The sequence below is a fragment of the Ischnura elegans genome, chromosome 10 (assembly GCF_921293095.1).
Source record: "Ischnura elegans chromosome 10, ioIscEleg1.1, whole genome shotgun sequence".
NCBI classification, from domain to species: Eukaryota; Metazoa; Arthropoda; class Insecta; order Odonata; family Coenagrionidae; genus Ischnura; species Ischnura elegans.
The window spans coordinates 51,491,589-51,517,627 of record NC_060255.1 but is presented as its reverse complement, the minus strand read 5'-3'; the positions used below and the strand labels follow the sequence as shown (position 1 = coordinate 51,517,627).

Genomic DNA, 26,039 nt, shown 5'->3' with positions numbered 1-26,039 from the left:
TCACGTCATTTTCTCCCGAGCGTTCTGGATAGATTACAAATATTGTCGTCAACTCAAACATGTATTTTGTAGTACTTTTTCAGTTGTTGCTCCTTACTTATTATGAATGGACGTATAGTGATGTTTGATTAGGTAAAGTTATATTTTTAGCTCTAGCTTTTTAACCATGTTTAAACCGAAGGCAGTTCGCCCAAAATGGCTCATATTTTCAATCTCACACCCTTACCCAATTACGTCGTTCCTCGGTATTAAAATACCCCAAATACCTGCCTGTCTGCCACCCAGTTGATGGCCTATCTCCACTTCACGTTTATAACGTGAGGTTATTTGATTCAAAGTCAAGGCATGTTGGTTCAACACCGACACCATTGTGGAAAAGGCTCGAACACTTATATTGACCTCCGTTCATTAACATCAGGCTCTATTGCTATCATGAGGTTTATATGGATATAATGTTGGCCGTACGCAATGATGAAATATACATTGTGTGAAGAGTGCAACTTCAAAAAAATCTACTTAAGTGATAATTGCTGAATGAAGGAACAACTCAAAGTAAAACCTTGTTCTTATATCCGTCGATAAGGAATAAATCAGTCAAAAGTTATCGATGCCGGAATTTGGGCAAGTTTTCAGGCACTACAATACATTAAGCATTGCATTGTGGATAAGAATCATCGTCACCATAAAATATAGATAATTACATCACGTACCACTCATTTAAATATCCATTTCTCACTTCTATATGATACGACTTCCAGTTAGCTAGTGAAAATTTAAGTGATAATGGATATGGAGACTCTTTTTTGGTTTGAAAAAAAATGCCTTCCTATTTTTATGCCAGTAATTCTTCCACTTTCTAATCTGCCGAAGACTAAACCAAATATCAATCGCTGAGTAAACAGAACTTCTGAAAGACCAAGAACACTGTTTATTACCGCTAGCAATATTTATTTTTGATTTTTTTATCTCACCCCGGAAGTCGTGGCGCGTGCCTCAGATGGGCTACGGTTATTTACCCAGTTACGTATCTCACAAAAAGCCTTGCATGTTTTCTTTACATTGGATTTGGGTTATAGCAGGTGTTTGACTCTCTGCTTCTAAGTATTTTTGAAACTTAAAACGTATTTTTGCTATATCTACCTATATTTCAATGCTTTTAAATGTAATTTCCGCTGATCACAGTTTGCATTACTTAAACGGAAAATCTGTTCCGAGCAATAAGGAGGCGTATAATATTTTAAGTACTCAAATACTCAATAATGAATATTGGTACAGAAAAATTAATTAAATGAAAGACTGCAACGTATTCGAGGTCCGCGGCAAGTTCAATCCTCAGAACTGAATGGAGAAATTACCATGATACGTCTTTTCTTTTCGATACTTACTTAAATGCAATTGGCGTTTGGAGGATATTACAGCAAATCAAGGGAAAAAACACCAATGAGACATTATTGACATGAGCGTATTATTGTGTCAATAAGGTTAAAATCTTGTATTTTTGATCTCATGAAAACAAAAGAAGGAGAAGAAAGACTTACCAGGCCATGTCTTGAGGTATGTGAGGTCAATCTTACAGGGGCATGTGGATGGTAAGAAGAGGAAAGAAAGGCCTCGAATAAAAATATGGAACAAGTTTTTAAGCATGTGAAAGATAAAATTCTTTGGTGTTCAAATATTAGCTGGTTTTATAATGTCTGGTTAGCGTTAACCGGAACATGGTACACGGTACAGCCTAAACCTTAGATGGAGAATGTCAGTAAGTCACAGTAAGTAAAAATAGTGCCGAATAACGTTTCGTTAAACTCATTATCTCAAACGCAAGGATAAGTTAACCCGTTTTCATACTCAGCCACATTTTAAATAGACGTTATAAACCCAGCCCTTTGTTTACCAGTAATGATGATAAAAACATTAGCATTGTGTGAATCCGGAAACTATGTCATTCATCGCTTTATTGATCATACTATGGATTCATTGTGCAGAAGGACCGCATAATTACCCACCGTATCATTGCCTGCGGCACAAATTCCTGGAATAATTACCACAACGGCCTTCCGAGAGGACTTTCACGGTCCGTGGGACAATGTCTTCTCAACCGTTCGCGGACGCCGTTATGTTCGAAAGCGACTCTCAATTCTAAACGGTTTATCCGGCGTGCGAGAAATGATTTCCATGGCCAGGTAATATTATTTGGGCCATCGGCTTCGAACACACGGTGACTGAGCTCTCAATGATGGCCTGTTTTCTTATTTTGGGTGCTCGATGATGGTTGTGTGGTGTTGGCACCAGCTGCCGGGAGAGTTTCCACCAATACGGCACCATTTAAGGCGAGAATCCTTAATGGCATCGCGAAGCTTTTAGAGGGGAAAAAATTAACGACCTCTGCGCAACCGTGGCTGGAAAAGCAGAAGGTGGGGAAGAAAGAGACATGTTTATGAACCTGTTAGCACGTGTTGTATTGGTTTGGTAATCAGGGTGGAGGGGGACTCCAAATGTTCGGGAAAATTCTCTCCTCATGACAGTACTTCGATTCCAGTAAGTGTGCTGGCGTGGTTTTAACTTTCAAACGAGGATTCTCAATCGAGAATTGCTCCGAGAAGTAAATTCTCGATGTGGGAAATTTGCTAATTAATTGATACATCTTTGGCCCTAATATTACCTACCTCTAAACTTCATGCGGTGATATTTCTTGGCATTTGAAAACACTACTCTTACCTTCTCTGGATTACTGTCAGGAAAGAATAAGGCTTAGCTAGTTCCACAATAATTTATTCATTCGCGACCGATTTCAATACAGTATCCGATAGTATCGAGATATTCCAATAAACGGGTCTTCATTTCTTTATTTATCGTCTTCTTTGATGCTATGTAACGTCACAAACGTCACCTACCATATGCAAACACCAGGAGCGGTCTGGGGTGAATTGGGGTCCGTACCATTCGGGGGTCTTCCATTTCAGGAATTTGCATGCCGGGAAATGGGATTTGACGCTATTCTGGCACTTAAAAACCAGGTAAAAATCAATGAAAAAATATCAATTACGTAGGGAAAATGCCATGGAAAGTGAGCATTTCACAGATTATAACATTTGTATTTGTTTGATGGAATGCGGTTGTATGATTTAATTTCTAATGAATTTCTTCCTTGAAACTGCGCTGAAATTTAAAAAAACCTCAAATATAACCTTTTCGAATAACCCTTTCAAAAAACATTATATTCTCCTTTATCTTCCGACATTTTTATTTTTTTATATTTTATATAATCTTTTTACACTGACAATGAGTATGCATACAGTGTGAAGCAATTAATGAGAACGTAGAATTATTTATTGCCAAAAAACTGGTTCAATCTGACTTTTTTCATTAAACATTTCATATAGGCTTCACGATAGGCGTAAACGTTGAGGGGGGCCCCGATGCACCGGGCACTTGGCGATTGCCGACCAGCCAACCTGGCCAGACCGCCCCTGGCAAACATAGTGCTTCGAAGTATCTCGAAAGCTCCACTCTTCAAGAAAATCAACGCTGCGATCAGCTTAAAGTATAAATTCTCAACATGTGTGGTGCTAAATGCCCAAAGCGGTTCTATGAAAATAATGCAACCATTGTTAAGGACTCACGAATTGGCGAAGAGGACACGTGGCACGAGTACTTTATCCAGGAACTCATGTAAAAAGCGTTGGCCCATATATTTCACTACCGAGTATTACACTGTCATTTCACATACGAGGTAATTCCAATCCTCTTGTATGGAAACGAAGTTTCGGATGATTAATTACGTTGTCAGCCTCTGGAAATGGAATGTGAAAACTGACTGACGCCGCACCGTTGACAATCTGCTCGGGAGGAAAATGCAGGGAAGAGGAAAATTGCCCATTTGAGCATTTCCACCCATGTAAACATGTGCACGGAATGTGTGGAGTCACTGGGAACGCGTCCTCGAGGGAGAAATATCAATCCTTTCTCTCTATGTCACCATGATAAGTAGCGAGAGTGAGAATATCCCATTAATTTTCCATGGAAACTGATTCAAGGAAAAGTCATTACGAACATCATTTATCAGTTCACATAGTCAATATAGTGCACGCAACATTGTATTAAAGCAATAATTAACGAGTCGTGCGTGCAATTCGTTGTAGAATCCACCGTGCATTGAATGGCTTGCTAATAGCCAATAAATGCTTACATTTTAATCAAAACTAAGGTAGTCAGGCTACCAAAGGATGTTGAGTGATCAAATTAAAATATGGCGTCTGAGGAGGACTTCGCATTTAATAGAGAAAATAACTTCATGTTTTTTAATGTGTGTATTTCATAAAACCATAAAATTTTACGATTCCCAGCGGGACATATTTTCCACCCATCTCATCTTTACCGACACACAATGTCGAACTACAGCGCTTGGAAAGACAGCACAGCTACAAGTTTAAAATGTGCGTGCAGCGATACTGCGTCGAATGCTCCAAATTCCATCCTTATAGAACTATGTGCAACTGAAATAGACCCTAAGGTGTGAATGCGCAAAATGCTGACAGACTGACAAACTTAATAAATATCGAAAACTCCAATTTAATAGCTCAGGGTAAATAAGCAAAAAAAAATTTTTTTTTCAAAATTACCCGTGACGTCATTTATCTTTGTGGCTCAACTTATAAAAATGAGGTTTCCTCTTGATTCACGATTTCCTCTATTCACTGACTGGTTTCTTATGATGGTGGTGTTGCGTCGATCCGCGACGTATAAGGCAGCCTCAACGTTTTGTTTTGAGTCATTCCCGCGCTTCGCTTCGCACTTGGAATTCCTGGTTTCCAAGGCAATAAATCGCCACCGTACGTGACCGAAGGAACGACGCATCTTTAATCATTATCTAATTCAACGTCCTTGAAGTAAAAAGAAGCGTATTCGTTAAGCGTATGGGCCGCAGCGAAAGATGCAGGGCTCTTTACACAATTTATTTCAGTTTAGTGTTCTTTACACTATGATACCACTTGAAAAGACTGTTATAAAGGCTGCCAAATCGATAATTCCTGCATTTATGCACCTACCTATGTACGGACATCGGTGTTTAAAAATCCTATGTGGAAATTTTTTTCTATATATTTAACTTTAGTTCTACTAGTAATCATAAAGTTTTCTAGTAAGTAAGCCATCGCGAACATCAAATTTACTTCAGCCAGTTTCTCTATAAATCTGTGCAAACGATCCCAAGCTCTCGTCGCTTGTAGACCGACGCGTCGGTCTACAAGCGACGTTTCGATGGCTGCCATTTTTTTTCGGCTGCCTTTGGTTGGCTGGATGGCTGCCTTTCACCATTATTACCAGAGTTCTGGCCCTGAGGATAATGGCAGAGGTATCCATCGCAACGCCAGCCTAAAAGAAACTCGCCCGGTGGAAAATCCGAGAAGATTCACCAGATTCACACGCCAGGAATGAGACAAATCAAGAACGGTCGTTAATAAATCCCCGAATTGTGACCGGCTCAAGGAAAGCAACTAGACTCGAGATACAGGGGAATGTAGGGAGTATGGGTACGTTATTACCTTGGCTACGGAGGTTTTCAAGAAGGTGCCGTGGGTCCGTCTCTCAGGAGCAGCTCTTTCGGCGTCGAACACTCGAGGAGAGCGTCACCAAAATAAAAAAGCCTCATGCTCACGGGACCACGCCGCTTTATATAGCTTCGGCCCATTTAACACCAGGTACCATAGGCCCTTATTGACCGGAATCTTTCCCCGTACTGTGGCGGAGGATTACACCACACGCCAAGCTGGGTCACCGTTATTCTGCCCAAGAGGGGTTTAACCAGGATCAGTACATCTACATCTACGTACTACCCAGCAAGCACCAGAGGAAAACGAATTAAAATGACCATTGTTCACTTGAATCACCAAGCCATTCTCTCCTATAATCGAACCGTCTATCACCATAAGGACTGAAAATTGTTTCACGTAGATAGACTAGTGTTCTACATGCAGGGAAAAAATATTTAAAGACCAATATTATGGACTATAAGAAGTCCAACTATTGACTAAAAGTTAACAGAAAACTCGGTGTAACGAATGGTGGAAAGCGAATTTTGATACTAGTTAAAATACTAGCTAAAAATTTCATTACCGTAGAGGGAGATGTGTAGGGGCTCCAACCCCCGAAATTCTTAGGTGATACATCAGTAAGCGTACCCCCTCCAGCTGGACCCCCATCTGCGGAAATTTACCCCTTCCTGTGGTGGAATGTTATTCTGGCTACGGTCTTGGATGTGTTTTTCAGAGCAGCCAGATTGTCTTTCATCATTTCATCATCATTAGTCAACAATCCTAAGATTTGTTTGACGCAGCTCTCCATTTCTCTCTCCTATCCACTAACATTTTTATAGCGAAGTATTTCTTCTCTTTTACGTTCTTCCCTTCCACCTGTCCTTCGACGATAGTCTTCATCAGACCATCGTGCCTCAAAATGTGGCCAACTAAGATTTCCCCGTCTTTTGCTTAAGGTTTTTAGGAGGCTTCAGATTATCTTTACTAGCGTTAATTTCTCTCTTACTTTTACGAAGATATATTACGGCGATGTTTCAAATATAGCCGCTCCTGACATTCAGAATTGATTACTCCTAAATTACAAGTCTTTATGTGTTCCAGTAACTCTGATGCTTGTGGCACACTAACTGAAGTTCTAATACAAAAAATTACTCGGAAATTAGAGCAGAAGACCATAAAATTTTGTCGGAACGAAATTCAACCATTTGCTGGACTTATACAGAAGACATCCTTGCGATACAGATTTAAATAGCAGAAATATTTATTTATTGAATCATTCAAAAACAGCCTTCATTTAGGTACCTATTAAGTACCCTAAATGTTATTATTCCAAGTTTTGACTTTATTAAAATTTATTTTTTTATGCTTGATGAAACTCTCTTCCAACCAGAAACTTTTTTTTCATATTTTCATATGATGGTTATCCAGAATCATATTCAATATTATTCTTGCATTTACTTCGGTGTGAATCATTTAAGATTTAATTTTAATGCCAAGAATTATCCAGATGAGTGTTCTATCTATAAAATTTTTAAATCAGTAGTCGATCCACATAATTATTTTAACATGTTTCGTTCAGTGGCATCCCTTATGACATCATATCTCATTGTAGGATCGGATGTTAGCTTTTCCAGGCGTATGTGCATTAGAGGTTGTATCTGAAACGGAAGAAAGCTAAAATGTCTTTCACAACATCCGAGCCGCCCGACCAGGGAACACCCACGTGATGGAAAGGGAAGAGTAGGGAGGAGCTGTGGAATGAGTCAGCGAAGGTCACAGGTAAACATAAAAGAATAGGTGGAGTCTCTGTGAAATGTATTTCACCCACCCGCGTGGGCACAGGAGGGAAAGCCATATGTAATACCATTGCGGACGCTTACGAGGGAAGTCCCTCAAGTGTCAGCAACAGATCGCATTCAAATTTTGCTAGGTGTTAGAAAATGGATACTCATTAGGTGTAATTTTTGTTTCATCTGGCAACGATCAATTCATGATTAAAACACAAATGGTAATTTCCACACTATTTAATTTAGCACTTAACGACCGACCATGGTTTCGACACTTTGTGTCATTTTCAAGGATTCGGCGTATGGCTGGGGTAAGTTTGGGATATGCAGGTTGTAATTCTCGCGATACCAGGAGCACTTACAGAAAAGAAATTCATTCGACAAAATTTCACTGTCTATTCTGAAATCGATTCATGAAATTTTACCATTTGTGTTTTAATCATGGATAAAGCATTATTCCACAAAATTAAGCCTGAAACGATTTTATACGAACGATCAATTTTTTTCGATATAACAGAGACGGAAAGTACTCGGGAACGCCTAAATGTATGCGACACACATCACACCAATACGCCTCCACCTCTCTTCATCCTGGCAACGAAGCATAAGGGGTTATTGTTGTTCTGTTGGTTGCATTAAATTTAGGAATTTCCCTGGTAGGCCTGAAATAAACGATCATTTTTCCCGTCCCTCTTAGTGATCACTTCAGCGATCGCTTTTCGCGATCGGAAAAGTGATCGCTCGAGTGATCATTTTTCTGAATCACACGGTCCCTCCCGCGTTCGCTTTTCGCATATTTCCGATATCACAGCTCGTTGTCATAGGACCCGCATCACGAAAATATATAGCGTGTTTATGTTTGCCTGTGTCGTTCCCACGATTGTCAAACGTTGCGCTGCAATCGCTCCGTATGGGCATGCGTTCTGATTGGCTGATGTGGTGTTTCAGTGACGGTTTCAGTGACGGCAAAAGCGACCAGGTGAGTGATGAAAAAAGTGTTGGGAATCCTCATCATTGGAGTGATTGCGAAAAACAATGCGCGCGACGATCATTTGCGAGTGATCACTCGAAAATGATCGTGTGATGCAGGCTTTACTTTCCGTCGCTAATATCTCGAAAGGTATTTAGCGTTGGCAGGTGAAATAAAAACTACCCCTCATTGGTATCCCTTTCCTATCTCCTAGCAAAATTTGAACGAGATCTGGCGGTGACACATGGACTTACCCTGTTAGACTCTACGCCCCATAACCACAGGAGTATCGCTTTCCTATCCGATACAATGGTAGGCAAACTTCGACTCGATAATCAATATCACGTGCACCGTTCCACGAAATTATGTTAATGTTCGGAAATAACCGTGGACTAGCCAACGATAACCCTTGAAGAGTCACCCGCAAGCGAACAAAAACGAACTATTTCGCATGGGACCCGAAATCGCATTTCATTGAAACAATTCAGTAGATGAAAGAGAAAGATACCTTATTTACGATGGAATGAAAATCTTCCCCGCTCAACTATTTTTTCGGGAGTTTAAAAAAGAAAGCGCGTTTCTGACCATTTTTCATCAGTTGGTGACGTCATTATAGTTCTGGTATAGTAACACGCTCACGGAGAACTTCTGACTGATCAGATAGAATCGCTCACAAGAGTATAAATAACAAAAAAATTAAATTAGGTCCATGCATAAGGCCGAAGAGTGTAGGACCAGCGCAGCATGAGTTCGTGACGTCATCAAATTATCTGGGAAAGTGTTGTCAGTTGTCAAAGGCAGTTGATTTATTGCTGTGAATTTTTTGAGGAGTCAGCGATGGATCGAGAAACGAAAAAATATGGGCCTCTATTTTTTAACTTTATCTTAATATTCAATAAACTAAAATTGGTGTACGAACCCATTACGACAATTCCACAGTGAAAAACTCATTTTCCTTCCAGTTCAAGGCCACTGATTTTTCCTTTGGGAATATTTTTTCACTTCGAAAAGATGTTTAGTTATGTTAATAAAAATATTACGGATCGACACCCTGTATATGGTAATGTCAAGCATGTTCAAATTGTTTAGGCTTCGTGGGGTGCAATTACGTGTGGTTACACGTAATATTTTATGGTTGAATAATATTCTTTATTGAACTAATACACCCTAACAGCGCTCTTTTATCATTAATCTACATAAAGTATATTTTGGAAATCCTATTTTTTTAGGAAGACTACATTTAGATACGTATGTTTTGAAATAAAAAAGTACGATTCCTGAGTTCTCAGTGTAGACTTATTAAATGTGTGTGAAAATTTTCAGCGGACACCAAAAACGAGAAAGAATGGAATTACCTCGACCTTCACGGCCACTCTGGTTTCAATTAGCAGCTCAACAATCCTGTGAACATGCGCGTATCTTCCCACCTCTTTTGCGACGTTCAGGCTGTGTAAAGATCCCTTGCCTCATTTCTCACGACCATGAATACTGCATATCCTTGCCCAAGAATTATAACGTTTCGATGGATGCCCCCGATAGAAATGCGCAACACTTTTCGCATTTTTTTTCGGCAACAGATTCAATGTCGGCTGGAACTCGTGAGAAGGCCGTTCTTTTTCGCGTAATCTACGTCGGGAATCTGTTCCCAGTCTTAAACACTTCCGTCAGTTGTGAATTCATTCTTTCTTCTACCGAAGCCTTGTTTACGAGTAGCAGACTCGATAAGATTTGCCGCGGCAGGCGTCAAAAATCATTATCGTGCTCTTACTCGCAAATTCAGATTGATTAATCGCGATTAATGGCTCCTGTGATTTACAAAACTCGTGCGTCGTTAGTTTGGGAGATATTATCGTTCGAAATGTTAGATAAGGTAGTTGTGCATCGGGGAAACTGTCTCTGTCGTTACATTTCAGAAATCATTCATTATCCTTCCTTAACGAATGATAGCTGAGGGACGGCCATCCCTGCCTTCTACGCTATTCCTACACTTGCACCTTAAAAATGGCCATGTAAATTAATAGTACGATATTATGCGATTACAATGCCATTCCGCAAACGGAGGCCCTACTTTTTATTATCTAAAATTCGTGCCCTGATATGTGGGGTGTTTCAGGAGGAGACTATTCTTCAGTGGAGACATTTTTAAGCACGTTTTATCCATAAACATGAGACCGCAAGTCCTTAGTAACTGAGCTATGGCAACGCAAACTTTTTTTAATGCATTTTGCAGTTACCATGAAATTTATTTTCTTGGGTATCCAGCCTTTTCGACATTTTATTTAATACTCTGGATTTTGAAAGACGTTAAATAATTAAGGCTGGATGAAAATGTGCACATATGAAACAATTAATCTCAAAATGGGCGAGATTGTTTAATCGTATTTTTGATACTCGCTTTTAGTTCTCGTTTAATAAGCTCAAAAATTAATCTTTGTCTATCACTATACCGCGACTTACTCGTACTTAAACTCGAGGACTGATATTATCTTTGCTTCATTTAGGGAAATGCTTAGTGAGTGGTGAATATGATTGAAATTCAATACCATTTTCATTCAGATTGTGTTAGCTGCCGAGTTTTTTTTAGTAAAATTCGTTCCTCTTTATATTTTGGGTGATTTTTTTATATATATGCACTGACGTGTACCATATCATCATATGCATATATATAACTCAAACTTAAAACTTTTTCGGGTAATCCTTATAGGTTGCCAATCGTAAGAATGGCTTCATGCTTTAAGTTTCAACATCTCACACTGATGACGCACACCGTCATCAATTTGCGGAAAATGGTAGAAATTTCCTTCCTCATTGGAATTTTTTTCCTTTCTGTAGAAATATTAAATCATGGTTTTTCTAGCAGTAGGACCCGCCCGCCTCTGTGACGGTGCGGGATTCCTTATATCTACCCTACCACTCCTACGAGGCGTCGTCGGGGTCCTATCGCGGCGGCGCGGCGCCTCCTTCCATGTCCTCCCGCTTCCGTGGTGCAGAGGTGAAAAGCGAATAGCTTACAGACCCTGCCACGGGAGCTCACGAGCCCGCCCTGCAGTCTCGTTACCACTGCTACCGTCATCAGGATTGAAGAGTCATTCACTTACTCTTCTCCCTTAAAGACGGCTAGTATACTGAGATGCCGAAACGTTGGAGATTGATCCATAAACCCGGTTGATAACACGAGTAGATTTTCTGCATACTACACAATCGAAAAACCTCAAGCCTTTAAACAAAATACTCGCTATTATGCGGCTGTATGTCTAATAATAATTTATTTCTTGTTCCTATTTTTCAACAAAAATAGTTGCTATCATACGTCCGTGTGTGTCTAATAATAATTGGTTTCTTGTTCATCTTTTTCCAGGGAAGCACCTAACGTTGGAAACGAGTGAAAAGGGCGAAATACCTGCCTCGGATGGGCCTCTTGGAGACAGGTTCGCCTTTGACAACCCCTGCTTCCTCACCGAGGACGCGTCACCCAACAGGAAAAACAAGAAAGGAGCGCCCAAAATCAAAGGTATTCTTTATATTCCGCATGCCATTCCTGTCGCTAATGCGCGTGCCTTCCCATTGATAGATCTTCACCGTTACGTCTCTTCCTCTCTGAATCGACTTGAAGCAGGGACGGTCGCATTGGTGGTATGGAAAATCACTTATCGACAATGCGATCGAGGTGCAAGAGAGGATCCAGGAGTTTTTTTCTGGGGGGGGGGGGGGCAAAAGGATCTGGCAGGCAAACGGTCTTCTCATATTTGAGATTAAAATCAACATATCAATCGCTAAGTTCTAACAACACGTATCTCAAAAATAGCAACTTTTCAGGAGAGCAAAAAAACGATTAATTTTTTTTACTTGTATGCTGAAATTTAAAACCAAAAGTTTATAAATCTGAAAATGAAGCATTCATTTTCAAGTAAATAGTTGTGTTTTGCTTGTATTTTATTTTTTTAATGTTATTACACTTTGTTTAAGATACCTGTCTCAAACCGGCCGAATTTGAAATACGTCTTGTTAGAACTTAGCCATCGATATAGCAATTACTATGCGAAATAGCCTCTTTATTATAATATGAAATTTATTAATATGAAATTTATTAATATGAAATTAAATCATTGAGGCTCTATGATACACTTAACAAAACTAACGTTATGATAACCGTATTAAAAATCTTGTCTATTTTTTGGCCGTACTTCCCTCCCTAAATCTGCCTATGTCGAGGTCTGATAAGCGTAGACTTACTACTTTCAAATATTCAGCAATTATTGTATACTTAACATTTTCTGTTGAACTGGAGAAATTTAAACTTTCACTGCCAGTATTTGCTTGGCACTGTTCGGAATCATTCCAACCGGTCGATTAGTATTCGTTGCAACGCGATCGGAATTTGTTGTATTTGAACATTTTCACTCCGACGACCCATTACTACAGCCATCGTCATCGTAATGAATATTATGAAATAAAATCGATTCCGATCGCTTTATTAGCCAATCGAAATCAACCGTTCAGAATGAAATCGATCGGAATAATTCCAATCAAGTGCCAAGTGCACACCCCTAAAGAGCCGCCTCAAAGATTATTTATTATCTTTTCAATTATTCCAAAAATTAAGGGGGGCCCCTTTTTACGTTTATAGCTGGCCTCTGTGGCTGTGGGGTCCTCACCTGCCAAACCGAAGGTCGCGGGTTCGAGTCCTGCGAGTTGGATGTTTGCCTCTATCCAAGGCATGGATGTTGGTGACCGTCTTACGTAGTTGTTTGACTGTATTCCCCCGCTGTAAGTTCACTCGGGGTGTTGGAGATAAAAATGAAATAAATAATATGTTCCTCTTACTCAAAGATAGATTTAAATGAAAATCAAAATTTTATGGCCTGCATGGCCGCATTCATATCTGTTGGATAATGAGATAATTCCTTAAGATAATAGAACCCTTAAATGTTAATACGTTGACACAAACAAATATTTTGAATAAATAGGGCAAAGGTCTTAATGTGGCTTATATGGAGAGCGTGCGGTGGCCCTAGTGGGTATACCTCCAGGCTACTGATCCAAGGGTATCGTGTTCAAATCCCTGGTTAAAGGCTTCGAACACCCTCAAACAAAATCCTCGAAGAGCGAGGTGGCCCAGGGTAATTAATGAGTGCGTGAACTCGCTCGCCTGTGGCTTAGTCCGGGATGAGCTCTACATTAGCCTATCTAAACCAACCTTCTGGTGGAAGCAATGAGTGAGTGAGCAGCATAGTAGGCTTTAGAGGCTATTTAACGATGGCCACGTTCCTCACCATAATAGTTAGAGTCGTGATGCAATTGATGATTTACGAGCAAACTGAAGAGACGAAAGGTTGGAATGTAAGATTTCGTCGCTACCCGTACTCTTTTACAGTTTAACTCTCTCGGTTAATAAGTAAAATCATTTCTGCTCGACCTTCGATTTTTTCAATATTTATTTCTCCTATAAAATTTAAGCTAACGCCTTAAAATTTTCAGGGATTTTACTGCTGGGAAAGTTTAAACGTTTGCCTATAATTTGAAAAATTTTCCTCGTAATTTTGTTAGGCGTGACATTTTAAATTGAAAAAAAAAGCCCTCCCTGAATATTCTTAAAATTTGATAGCTTAAGTTGTTAAAAAAAATAATACGTCACGAAAAGGGAAAATACGGCATTTTTAGCAGGAGTGATGCTTCCTCTTAAGGTTCACGCATCTATTTGTATATTATATTTTGCCCATTTGTTAAAGTCTGTACTGAATTTATTTTTCTTTAAATTTTCTTTCATTTTTATTTTGAACACCCCGTTTCCGATACCGTTACCGAGATGGTTTTTCGAAACATGTGGACAAAATATTCTCTTTTCTCGCAGATTTTATTGCCTTTCGCATTATCAACACAGTCGTTTTCTCTCGTAATAAATATCTTTTAAATCTTTCGCGGAAACAACCTCGGCCAATTTTTACCTGCGTGGCATTTTCCTGTTTCACTTATAGGAACTGAAATTTTTGAAAATCTCGCAGAACAAGGACGATTATATTTTATTTTTTGTGAGAGAATTTCCCAGAAGTGGCCTGTTTGGAAAGCAGTTACACGGACTGCTACCGGTTTGCACCAATGAATCGTAGATCACTTATTCGCATTCGGTTTAAAGAAAACCTATGTTAACCAATTTATAACCTAATCAGTTAAATAATTTGAGAGTCAGGATTAAAAGAAAGAGAGCTCAATGATATTTCATAAACAATGTGCATACCTTGGAATCTTCTGATACATAATGGAAACATTTTTGGTTTCATATTCTGTAGACTTAAAAAGTTTGGCTGATGCAACCTATCCACACTTTAGCATGATTTCACCGTGACTATGCAGCGATAATAGTTAAAGAGCAGCTATCATCCCTTATTATACTATAGTGACTCAACTTCCATCAAATTCAAATGTGCCATTACACCCAATACATCTTGGTCCAAGGTTTATCTAATATTATTGATAGCCTCAGTGCTAAGATTTCTATAGTTTAATTATTTAGACGACGAGCCAATTAACTTCTCATGCATGTTGATTTCTGCTCCCATAAATATTTCCTTTAAAATGTTTTCACACACTGTTTTCCAACGCGACAACCTTCGACGTTTATAAGTAAAGTTAGGATGTTTTGGAAGTTGTTAAGTCAATTAATTCATGGCCAATCAATACTTTTTGCGGGAGGTTTATTACGCCGCAGGGCCGTTTCCATTCAGATGTATTACAGGTATATTTACTTCAATTAAAGGAGTTAACTTTCTTATTACAATTAGCTGGTAGTATTAATTTGGGGAGCCCTGGGTTAAACTTTTCATGGCACTATACTATGGCGCAACTTATAAATAAATAATAAATGAATTTTTAAAGTTAAAAAATATTCTATTTTTATTCTAAACTTTTGTTGGCCAGTATTGCCATACGAGCCGGATGTCAATTTCCTGTACTTAAATACAACTTTTAGAAAACAGCGTAAAAATTGTAATTTTAACTCAAATCGGTGGAGAATAATCAAGAGGGCGTGTATTTTAATGTTCACGAGGCGACATTTACTGAATTTTTTGGTGGAACTGTAGTACTTCCTGTTTAAGGGAGAACTGTTTAAGTACCACATGTATTAAGTATGCTTAAAGGACTCTACTTTCATTCTGAGAACGGAATGTAACTCATTTCCTTTAGATTTTCCGAATGCTTCCTTGTGAAAGGCATCGGTGCATCTCGGAAAGAGCTGACTATACCTACTGTTTGAACTTTTCTCGACTTTCACGAGGCACGCGGTTTTTTCTGGCCTTCCAAAGCTTTGCTGTAATATATCTAACTTTTTAAATGAACAAATGGCGATGTCTTCAATGATAATGAGGATTTTTTATAGTATCCGCAACTATGCGACAAATCTAGTTCGTATATAACGACCGATTCCATTTCCCTTATCACTACAGAATCTTCGATTCGTAAATATCCTATGGGACGCTACATTCGTTGTCATTTATATCATCACTGTGTAAACTTACAGTTGTTAAATCATTATCGAAAGCTATTGAGAACTAAATTAGTAATAACTAGTATATAGTGGTACCAAAGTGATAACAAAGTTTTTAGTGCAGAACAACGAAGTCACCATTGTCATTTGTGTTCATTCACGCCAGAGACCGTCAATTTTAGTAAACCATCATCCGTTCCCATGGCAATGGCATCAATACATAAATAGAAATTTAATAAATGGCGAAATATATTATCATTCTTTCCTGAAAACCTCACACATGTATTCTACTGTCATCTGGCACCTCTTTCAGTGACCTCTCATTTCTTTAACCCGTTCGATGGCCGCTTAAGACAGGTTCCACTGTGGTTGCATTGTTACTCAAGAAAAGGAGATTATCCGGAGCCGTGCGTCTCATATTTTATGCCCTTCGCGACGTAAAGTACTGAAAGTGTAAGTAGAGTGGAATGAAGTAATAAGGAGAAGAATACGGGTTTCAACAAAGATGAAAAGAATGAAATTTACGGAGCAGGCAGAGGCAAGGAAGAAAGTTGTGCTCGCGCGGGAATGAATGCACGTGGAATACGGAATCTTTTGGAATGCTGACATGAGTCGGGGAAATCGAAATGACTGAGGTCGGCGGACATGATGCAGACAGTGATGGGCAAGATAATTCTAGGTTAGTGAGGAATGTAGGAGGAGGAAGAAGAATTGTCTGAATCGGATCAAAAGACTTGAACATGTGTCCGTAAATAAAGCGATTCGAAAGGGAGAAAAAAGCTCCTTTTAGGATTTTCAGCCGTGCGATAAGTTTTATTTTAACTTCCGTTCTATCCTTCCTATATTTCTAGGTTCTCTCATCTTTTCCTGTGTAATAACTTTCCCTTTCTTTCATTTCGGATTCATTAAGTGCAAATAAGACTTTCAACTTTATCTTTAATCGTGAAGATTTCCCCATGTTGTCCTCACTAATTGTAGCCAACTCGATAATCAACTAACTGCCATGCCGAATGAAAATACAGAACCTATCAAAATGGCTACTAACTGAATTCTAGGATCTCATTTATCTATATTATTCTTTCTTCGTGGTGAAAATTTTTGATTTTAAGTATGCATTGTCATCGTTCCTTTATAAATGGCTACAACATTTGATTCCTAATTCTAATTCAGCCTCAATCATTAAAATTCAATTACAAACGAAAATATAGTGAGATAGAATTGACATATAGACAGTGAGATAGCGTTAGTTGTGCCTTATGGCACCCTGAAATGTCAATAAAGTTGATATGTGTCAATATGAAGTTGAATGACAATCGGAATACCCGTTTTTGCAAATTTTTGTTCTTAAGTGGAGTCCCATGGTTAAATCAGCGAAATATATAAATTTGCATGCCTAGGGGAAATTCTAGACTTAAAGAGGGTGGAGTCAAATAATCGCTGACTGTTCTTGCGATGAACAGTCAGCATCGCTTACCACGTGTCAATCCTGTGATTCAAAAACGTGATAAGTCTGAGAAAGGATCGCTTTCTCGCAAAAATATTTGGAAAAAAATACTTCTCTTTCATTTTTTATTTTTTATTGGATGTACATATCATTACATGCAGTGGAGTTACTTGGGACTCATCAACTGGATATAACTTTGCGAATAAATCAGAGTAATATGATTTTCTAGTTTTCCACAGAGCACAAAGTGAAAGGATTTAAAATATGCTTGTTTGTCCTCAATATGCATGCTGAAAATATAGTAAATTACATTTAGAAGATTGAGTTTTTCAGAAGTAATTTCCATATGAGAAATTAAGAATCCTATAAAAATTATTTAATGATGAATCCATCAATTTCTTTAGTTATTTCCTTGAAGACATTCTTTGAGTGAAGCCTTCTGAGTTAGCGAAGGGGGTGTGTGAGAACTGAGACAATGTAATGAAAGAGGAAACCCTCCCGCGTTAGGCTATTAAGTTAACTTGAAGCCGAAAATCGGATTTAGGACCTAAGACGAAGATGCAGTTATGCAATTGAAGGGAAATGTAAAAAAATAATAAATCGATTTTTATAAAACACGCTTTTTCCATAAACAAAATATAATGTACTTACAATTAGAAGTAAAAAATAAGATTTTCATCACTCGGAGATGTAGAATCTGATTAGGATTATTAGAAATGAATGTAGAAGAGCCTGATAGTAAGGATTGGCACGAAATATATGATAATATCTAAACCTAATCAGCACCCACGCCTTACACTCCGCGGGATCAAAAGCTTATGTTTTACTTCTCAGAGCATTTTACACTGTTTTAGGAAAACGTGTGTTTTTTTTGTCTCTTCTTATTATATTTTCCAATTTTTAGTGGTGAATCATGTAACCGATTAAAACAGATCTGCTAGAGGAATTTCTGCCAAAAAATGTCAAACACACGCCATCTAATGAGAAATTGTAAAAATATTTTTACTGGTGGAAATTTAGTTAATCAATTATAGCATAATCAGCATAATGGAACAAAATTCAAATTTCTAATTGTTGAATATTGACATCATAAGCAAGCAAGTGCGCAAAATTTCAAGTCGAGCCGACAACGGGGGGTGGGTGAAAATCAATTATGAGATTCCATCGATGAAAAAGACAAACAGAGGAAGCAAGTTGAAGCGTGGCCGGGATTGTAAGACGTCCTCCACGTCACTAGGTAGCTTAAATGATTTTCCGATCGAGATCTTATTGAATTGAGGAATATTTCTAAGGTTCTACGAACGAATAAACGCTTGAATGACTCAAACTGTTTACAATAAATGCAGAGACATGATTACATATGTCATTTGATTTGGTGTAAAGCGCTCATGCGTGATTCGATTAATGAAGAAAGGCTGCTCAAAGTGCCACACAAATACTTCTTCTCTACTACTCTTCCATATGCTCTACTTTTTCATCATCTTCGCATTACGCTATTAAATATCAATCACATATAGTCTGCTTAGTTATAAAAAATTTCAATTACTCCACCATGGCTTTTTCAAAATCAAAACATGGGTAATCACGTTTGCATTTTCAATGGTCAGATTGCTACAATAGTTCCAAAATCTGTGCGACAATCAGCAATGCAAGTAATTCCAGTAGCATGCCGGTGGAAAACGCCTATCCTAGACTCCATGATCGACCTCCAAACTTTAGTTGTTCCTGTTTTTATCTCAAGAACAGCATAGCACTATAATGAGTAGCGTCCAAGACCTCAAACCATGATGGTGGACGACTGTGTACTTCACAACTGCTAGCAAGTACGGTTGAATCACCAAATGGGGAGAGCAGTAGTAATCCAGGGCACCAAGTCCTTTAAGGGATATTTAGGAAGGGAATTTAGAATTAAATTTGATACTTTGGAAACCACTGCCATTTAGCATCGTTGCAGGAAATTCCGGCCCAAATTCCGTTTTCACTATGTAAGATATGCCAGAATTCATGAGCACCCTTCACAGATTATGGCGTAAAATGCGCTGAGAGAAGTTTTGAGCTGATCCTAAAAATTAGAAGAATGTATCGGTCCCCTTCTTATCCATTCCGTTCTCATCCATTCTGTGCATTAAGAACCGAAAGCGTAATTAATCGGAAAGGAAAATTATTTTCTATGTTACGTACGGCAAAAGTACGACCAAAAATTTATCATAAAATTATGATATCCTATTGTTCGAAAGTATAAGCAGTAATTTGTAGAAATGTCCTAAAATCTATGAATTCTGAAATGTGGATCGTTTCGTAGTGTCATGAAAATATTGAGATTTTGAACTAAACCTTACCCATATAATTAGCAATGTTAGTTAAATTTTATTACGTTAGCTTTCATGTATATTATGAGTGGTTAAACCATGCATATATTGAGATGGTCAATAAGGTTCCTATAGAGTTCTGTGGTCATGCAGAAAAGCTCTGTTTGTTACGCCACAGGTTGAATTGCACAAATATTCGAATAGACCTGAGCAAATAGCTTTCCTATTGTTAACGATGTAATGGGTTAGTTCCGGTTTCCGATTGAATGTGTCAACAAACGACGATAAGTTCCAGGTAATGCGCCCGAAAATTTCTCAAAGTCGCACGTTCAAAGAAAATTATTCGAATACCTTGCGTGCCACGTGCCATTATGTTTTTGGACTTTTGAAATCTAGCGGGAAGTGAATGTTTTCAATGACAGGCTAAAATAAATGGACTATTTTAACGTGAGAAGCGATATGCAATATATTTTCATTCCGACCTAAGACTTGCCATTTAAACTGGCATTTAAATGTACTGCGTAGAAGCTATTTTCTGTTAGTTTTTTAATGTTACGCTCACTTGTTGGATTTCGATTTACGGTGTGAAATACTTCATAGTAAAATGTAGCGTTCAATTTTCCTAAGAATGGAAATCAATATGTATGGATACATTATTATTATTTCGCAAATATACAATGCCTAAGATTAAAGTATTGGTCACTCAATCATCCAAACAGTCGTTCCCATGGTAACGATTCCTACCCTCTCATTATACCTAGGGAGGTACACTATTCCCTTTTCATTTCGGCAGCTGATCCTTAACTTATTTACATGCAGAATAGAATGCTGATTTTACGCCTCTATTTGTTTTCGAGGAAACTTGAGCGTTCGTCTTCGGAACTATATCCACCCACTTTTCTTTGCCTCAATTATTATCTCATTAACCCTTGTAATCAGTAGCTCCACGTTAAATATACATAGATGGCTCCCTTAGATAGTGATTTAACCTCTGGGAACTCCAGTTCAACATATTTCTTCTCTTTTACGACATGGATTTTTGACGCTTTTGCCATCCGTACTGGCTGTATGGTGAAAAATACGAGAATAAACTCCAAAAAAAATTAGCGGCGCTCATGAGATTTGTTTACACTTTTTACCGTTGGAAAAGCTTTAAACATAGGAAAAATATAGCATTCAGATTACCTCCGACCTCCATCTCCACTGACCTTCAATTGTTTGCTGCGTCACGCGGAACACGGCGTTTTTTTGATACGGTAGCATGCCATTTTTTTTCGGATCAGGAAAATTCCTCCCACCGGTTGGCATTTTGCTACTGAACCAAATTCCGAATGTCATATATTCACCCATGTAAATACAAATACCTTGCAATAAGACGGACCCCCCTGTAATTTTGGGAAGTAACATCTAGAGAGCGTAGAAAATGTACAATATATATAATTTTAACGATAAAGAGTTATTTTTTAATTACCGTTTGACATTGAGTTTGAAAAATAAAGAAGCCTGTATTTTTCCGTTTTTTAGATCTTTCGTCTGCTTTTCGAGATATCCGCTGAGAAAAATCGACTGCATTGACCATTTCGCATGTGCCTCTAATGACGTCACCAGCTTATGATAAGTGGGGGTATCTCATTTTGAACATCTGGCTAAAATAATAATTAAGATGCTTGCTTTAGGGATTTTAGGCATAAATAATAAATCAAAAATTATCATCTGGGGATGAGGTTAATGTAGCTGGATCTGACTTTCGATCAGCGCGCATGGAATTCAAATTTTCATTTTTAATTACTAAAATGTCGCGATCAGTCGCACGGGCTTAGGAGTATGTTACACTTAAAAGTTATTGTTTTTCGATATAACCATTGATTTAAAGTAAAATTTACCGAATATATATATAGTAATAACAGTAATTTAATTACTTTAATCTTGTTACATCACATCTCCCTGAATATGAATAATACTTCTCGAGGTTCAAAATCAATCAGCTATTGATTAATAGGGAGGAACAGAAGGGGCAATTTCCCTCGTCTTCGAACGAAAAGCACTCAAAATACATGCATACGTTTAGGGATAGCGTGGTAGCCTAGTGCATAGAACGTTTGGCTTTTTGACTGAAGGGTCCCAAACTCAAATCACAGGTGAAGCTTTCTGACAGCCAAACAAAAATTCTCATTGAGCTAGGTATCCCAGTGAAATGTTCTATCTCCCCTACCCTGAAAGTTCAAAATTCATTTGAGTGAGGCCTTGTCTGGGGTGAACTCTACCCTAACCTATCCAAACCAATCTAAATGTTGAAGCATTGAATGAGGAATACATATCGAGTTTATTATGTCTCTCAACCGATCTGGAAGTGAGGTATAATGGCATCTTGCCCCCATTCCAATAACTGGCACCATTATCATCTCCATAATAATGACAATATTAAATAAATGAATGCTTAAAAAAATTAATTGCATTTTCCTAAAGCTGCTACTCATGGTGAAAATCACACTTCAATGTATTATTTCATTAGTTTACATTGCATGATCATACAAAAAGGGTTGGATGATCTCTGCCATTCATTGAAATATATGTACGTACTAAATTGCCCTCCTTGACGTCACTCACTCTTGGACATAAGCTACACATTTAATGACCATCTTACAAATCAAAGTTCTAACTCTAAAATATTTTTTTTCTTTTTTCAGCTGATGGAACTCAGGGAAAAGCAGATAAAAATGTGAAATCCGATAAGGTAAGTGCACCAGTTTAATTACCCACAAACCCCAAGTTTTTTTCGTAAAGACAATAAGTTTCTATAATAAATATTTTACTAACCCAATGCAATTCATCAGGATTATATTCTCAAGAAGCCATCAACCAGCACAAATATAATTAAATATACTTCATATTCCCAGCAATGCAACTAATTATGTTGAAGGCCTAGTAGGATTCTATCGCTTTTTCTTCTCAAAAGCAGAGTCTTGGACTTAAGTTGGATGCTGGGGAAGATGAGGGTATATTTGATACATACATTATATATGATACATACATGATATATGATACATTCTTTTGCTTACAAGCTTCCCAGGAGTGCATAGGAATCAAAAGAAGGAAATCTATCCTCTAAATTGATATTATACTCAATTGTATCTACCAATATCAAGCGATGTCTTTGTTCATAGTCAAATTAGGATTTGGTCCTTGCATCTCAAACCCAGGCACTCTTGAACTCTCCACCTTTCCTAGACACTTCTTTACCTCATCCACAAAGCCTGCTATCAGAGGAAGCAAAATATTTTTGATAGGGGACGGATCGTTTTTGGAGAGAAGTCATTTTGAGGGAGGAGGAATTTCGGGGAGGTCTTTCAGATTCCCTATGGGAGGAAGCAAAGCTGTAGCCAGAAAAAAATGAGCGGGTTGTGGGGGTCCTATAAATATGGGTTATGTATGAGTTCATATAATAATGGGTACATATTATTCAGCTGATTCATTTCCAAGATAGCAAACCCTAAAATTTAAAGTTGTCATCTGATGAATTTCCACTCACTCCCAGTCCCCAATTTCCAGCTCTTTTACTTAATAATCATTTACTTAAGCCTTAATGCTGAATGCATGGCAGTAGTTTTAGTGTGAATGTCTGAAAGGGTAACTCTGTACTGATTGGAAACGTAGCTTTGAATCGATTTAAATATCTACTTCAATCAACATATTCACCTGATCCCAGGATGCCGTTCAAATACGTATGCTGAGTAGAAATAATAGTCATTTATCTAACTCAGCTTGGATTTGTAAAAATGGTGTGAAAAATTGTACATGGTATGCACTGAAGCACAGTCACACCTGTAAGGATATCGCCGGAGAATCATCCACTCATTGCTATCCACAACATAGGCAAAAGCATTGTGCCAAAGTATTGGCAAGAGGTACCTATTTTGAACTGCGTAGGACCAACGGATTCATTCTCACAATTCTTGCCGCCACAAAACATTTGAAATTGAGAATATCGACAAGGTGGATTGGAGGATTATTCATATGAGCCTTAAGCTATGAAAAGATATAGCTAGAACCCTATATTGTTGTAATGGACAACATCGGTTAAAATGACAGTGTGCGCAGTTTCTTAATCCTTGGCATTCAACAAAGTAAATATGTGAGACAAAACTCATCGACTCCTCATTCTTCACTTCCTTTAATGTCATCCCCTCATTCACGCAATTGGCAGCAAGATGCACATGATAAAACATTAAACTTTCCTAATTTTTCAGATATTCCTCACCCTTATATGAAAACAGAATAATTTATGATCATGAAAGCCCTCCACTGCTTGTACTCAAGTGTCAATTGGTGGCAAAAGAGTCACCTGTGTCCTCATGTCTGATTCCCAAGTAGCAGGGTGCTCTGACAATTCTGACCCTAGACCCTTTTCCAACTAACGAAAAAAAGCAAGCTGAGAAGTATGCTGTGCTTTCAGCTACCAATTTGGATACACACTTATTCTTTGAAATTTTTGATTGTGCTCGTTCTATTAAAAATAATATATAATTCACCCAAATATCGCAAATAACTTGTGAAATCAAAATGAAATTTTTGGCAATAATCGCTTATCATGCTCATTGCACATTCAACTCATTTTTCAATTTGAAAAGCCTAGTCTTGCAGCTGCCTTTCATTTACTTTTCACCAAATGCGTAATTTCTCATCTCTTCTAGCAGAGTGGAGGAACAGGACGCTTGGGAAAATGGACATCTTGGAGTCCACTTGGTGCTCTTGTAGGAGGCGGAGGAACCAATGGTAAAGGAAACGACAAGAGAAGAGCTTTTGATGACTCATGTGTAGGGGTAAGTCCTAAACCAAAAATCAGCACTTATGATAAAATAATGGTATACCAAGCTTTTTTACAATAAGATTAACCTTATTTGGTTTGCTATTGCCGATTCCTCTGGGATCAATGTAGCTGTATGCTAGATGCAAGGGCGCAGCTAGGAATTAAGGCTAGGGGGTATTTCAGGCGCAACTAATACTGGGGTGCTTGGGGTATTGCATACCCACCAGGGTTAGCGGGAGGTGTTGAGGTCTTCCGCCGGAAAAAAATTAAGATAAATGGTTCAAAATGGTGATTTTTACGGCCTTCTGAGGGACATTTTATTAATGCTCACACTATTCTATATGCAATATTAATCCAATGAAGTAAAATAGATTTAACTTAAAAATTTCTGTGAGCTCTGGGGGGGGGGGGGGGGTTTTATCCCCCAAATTGTATACCCCCCCTCACTGCGCCACTGGCTAGATGAGTAATAGTTTAAGATGTCAGTGGTACATACTCTAGGGAATTTGATGACGAAATAGACTTGATTGTAGCTGCTGGCAGAAGGCTACAAAATTATTGAATATAATCTATTTATGATAAGATATCCATTAGTTTCTTTTGTGTCATCCTGCTACATGTTGACATTCCATGAGTCTTGAAGCCTTGAAAATCTAGGAAAATCGTTGGCTTACATCATTACTGTCTGGAGAGCTCATTCTTTCTGGTGGTATGTCAGGAGACCAAGAAAAAAATTTATGAATGCATTCTTTGCCGTCTTCTCTCCCTCTTCCTCTTCTCCTAATATACCTACTACCGACTTCCATTTTCCTTGAAAGTGCCACCCAAATACTAAACCTATTCCACCTGCTCAACTTTTTCACCATCTCAGTATAACATTATAGAATACCTAATAATAACATATTGACAGTTTAATTACCAAAAATTTCAATTATTCTACCACAGCTTTATGAAAATCAAAGCATGGGTAATCACGTTTCCATTGTCAATGGTCAGATTGCTACTCCAGTTCCAAAATCTATGCTACAATCAGTAATACCATTCCAGTAGCATGCCAATGAGAAGTGAAGGGGAAAGCCTACCCTTGACTCCATGTATCGGACTCCAAAATTTAGTTTTTCCTGTTTTTATCACAAGAACAGCACTATAATGAGTAGCGTCCAAGGCCTCCAAACATGATGGTGGACAACTGTGTACTTCACGAATGCTATCAAGTACAGTTGAATCTATAGTATTAATCTATAGTATCTATAGTATTAAATCAAATCTATAGCATTTTCTTGAATAATGTTTTTCCTGAACTCCTTGCTTTCAAAGTTCTGACTTCAGCCTAAGATCTATATTGCTTAGTACACAAATATGCAGTCTTGTAACATTGGTATTGAATTGTTGACTCTGTCCCCTAAAGCCAGCAAAAATGTACATGGGAAGAAGATGCTTGGATACTTGTAAGTGGTAGAGCACCTTGGGTGCATTCAGAGGATCCTGGGCAAGGCAAATGATTTTCCAAAGGAAGTTCTGCACTTGTGAATTCATCTGATCCTCCTCCACCAGTCTCACCACAAATTTTGTTTTGAATGAGAAAAATTATCAGTGTCTGGAAAACGGTAATCTACAACAAAAAAAATGACAACTCATCCTTTCTATTTGAATGTGGAGAGTGAAAAAAATTCCTGATACCTAATGCACCACTGTTGTTAGATTTTGT

At 38.2% G+C, this 26,039-nt stretch overlaps 1 protein-coding gene across 2 annotated transcripts in view; it reads left to right on the top strand.

The window, feature by feature from the left end:
* The window catches only part of LOC124167364, a 150,554-nt gene that overhangs the window by 115,496 nt on the left and 9,019 nt on the right, over positions 1-26,039 (top strand). The window contains exons 2-4 of one of the 2 annotated variants that reach the window (XM_046545372.1): positions 11,647-11,799; positions 22,212-22,258; positions 24,219-24,344. In XM_046545372.1, the coding sequence (XP_046401328.1) occupies positions 11,647-11,799; positions 22,212-22,258; positions 24,219-24,344 (326 nt within the window). Of the gene's footprint in view, positions 1-11,646; positions 11,800-22,211; positions 22,259-24,215; positions 24,345-26,039 lie in introns of both variants that reach the window. The other variant, XM_046545371.1, reaches the window with a different exon arrangement.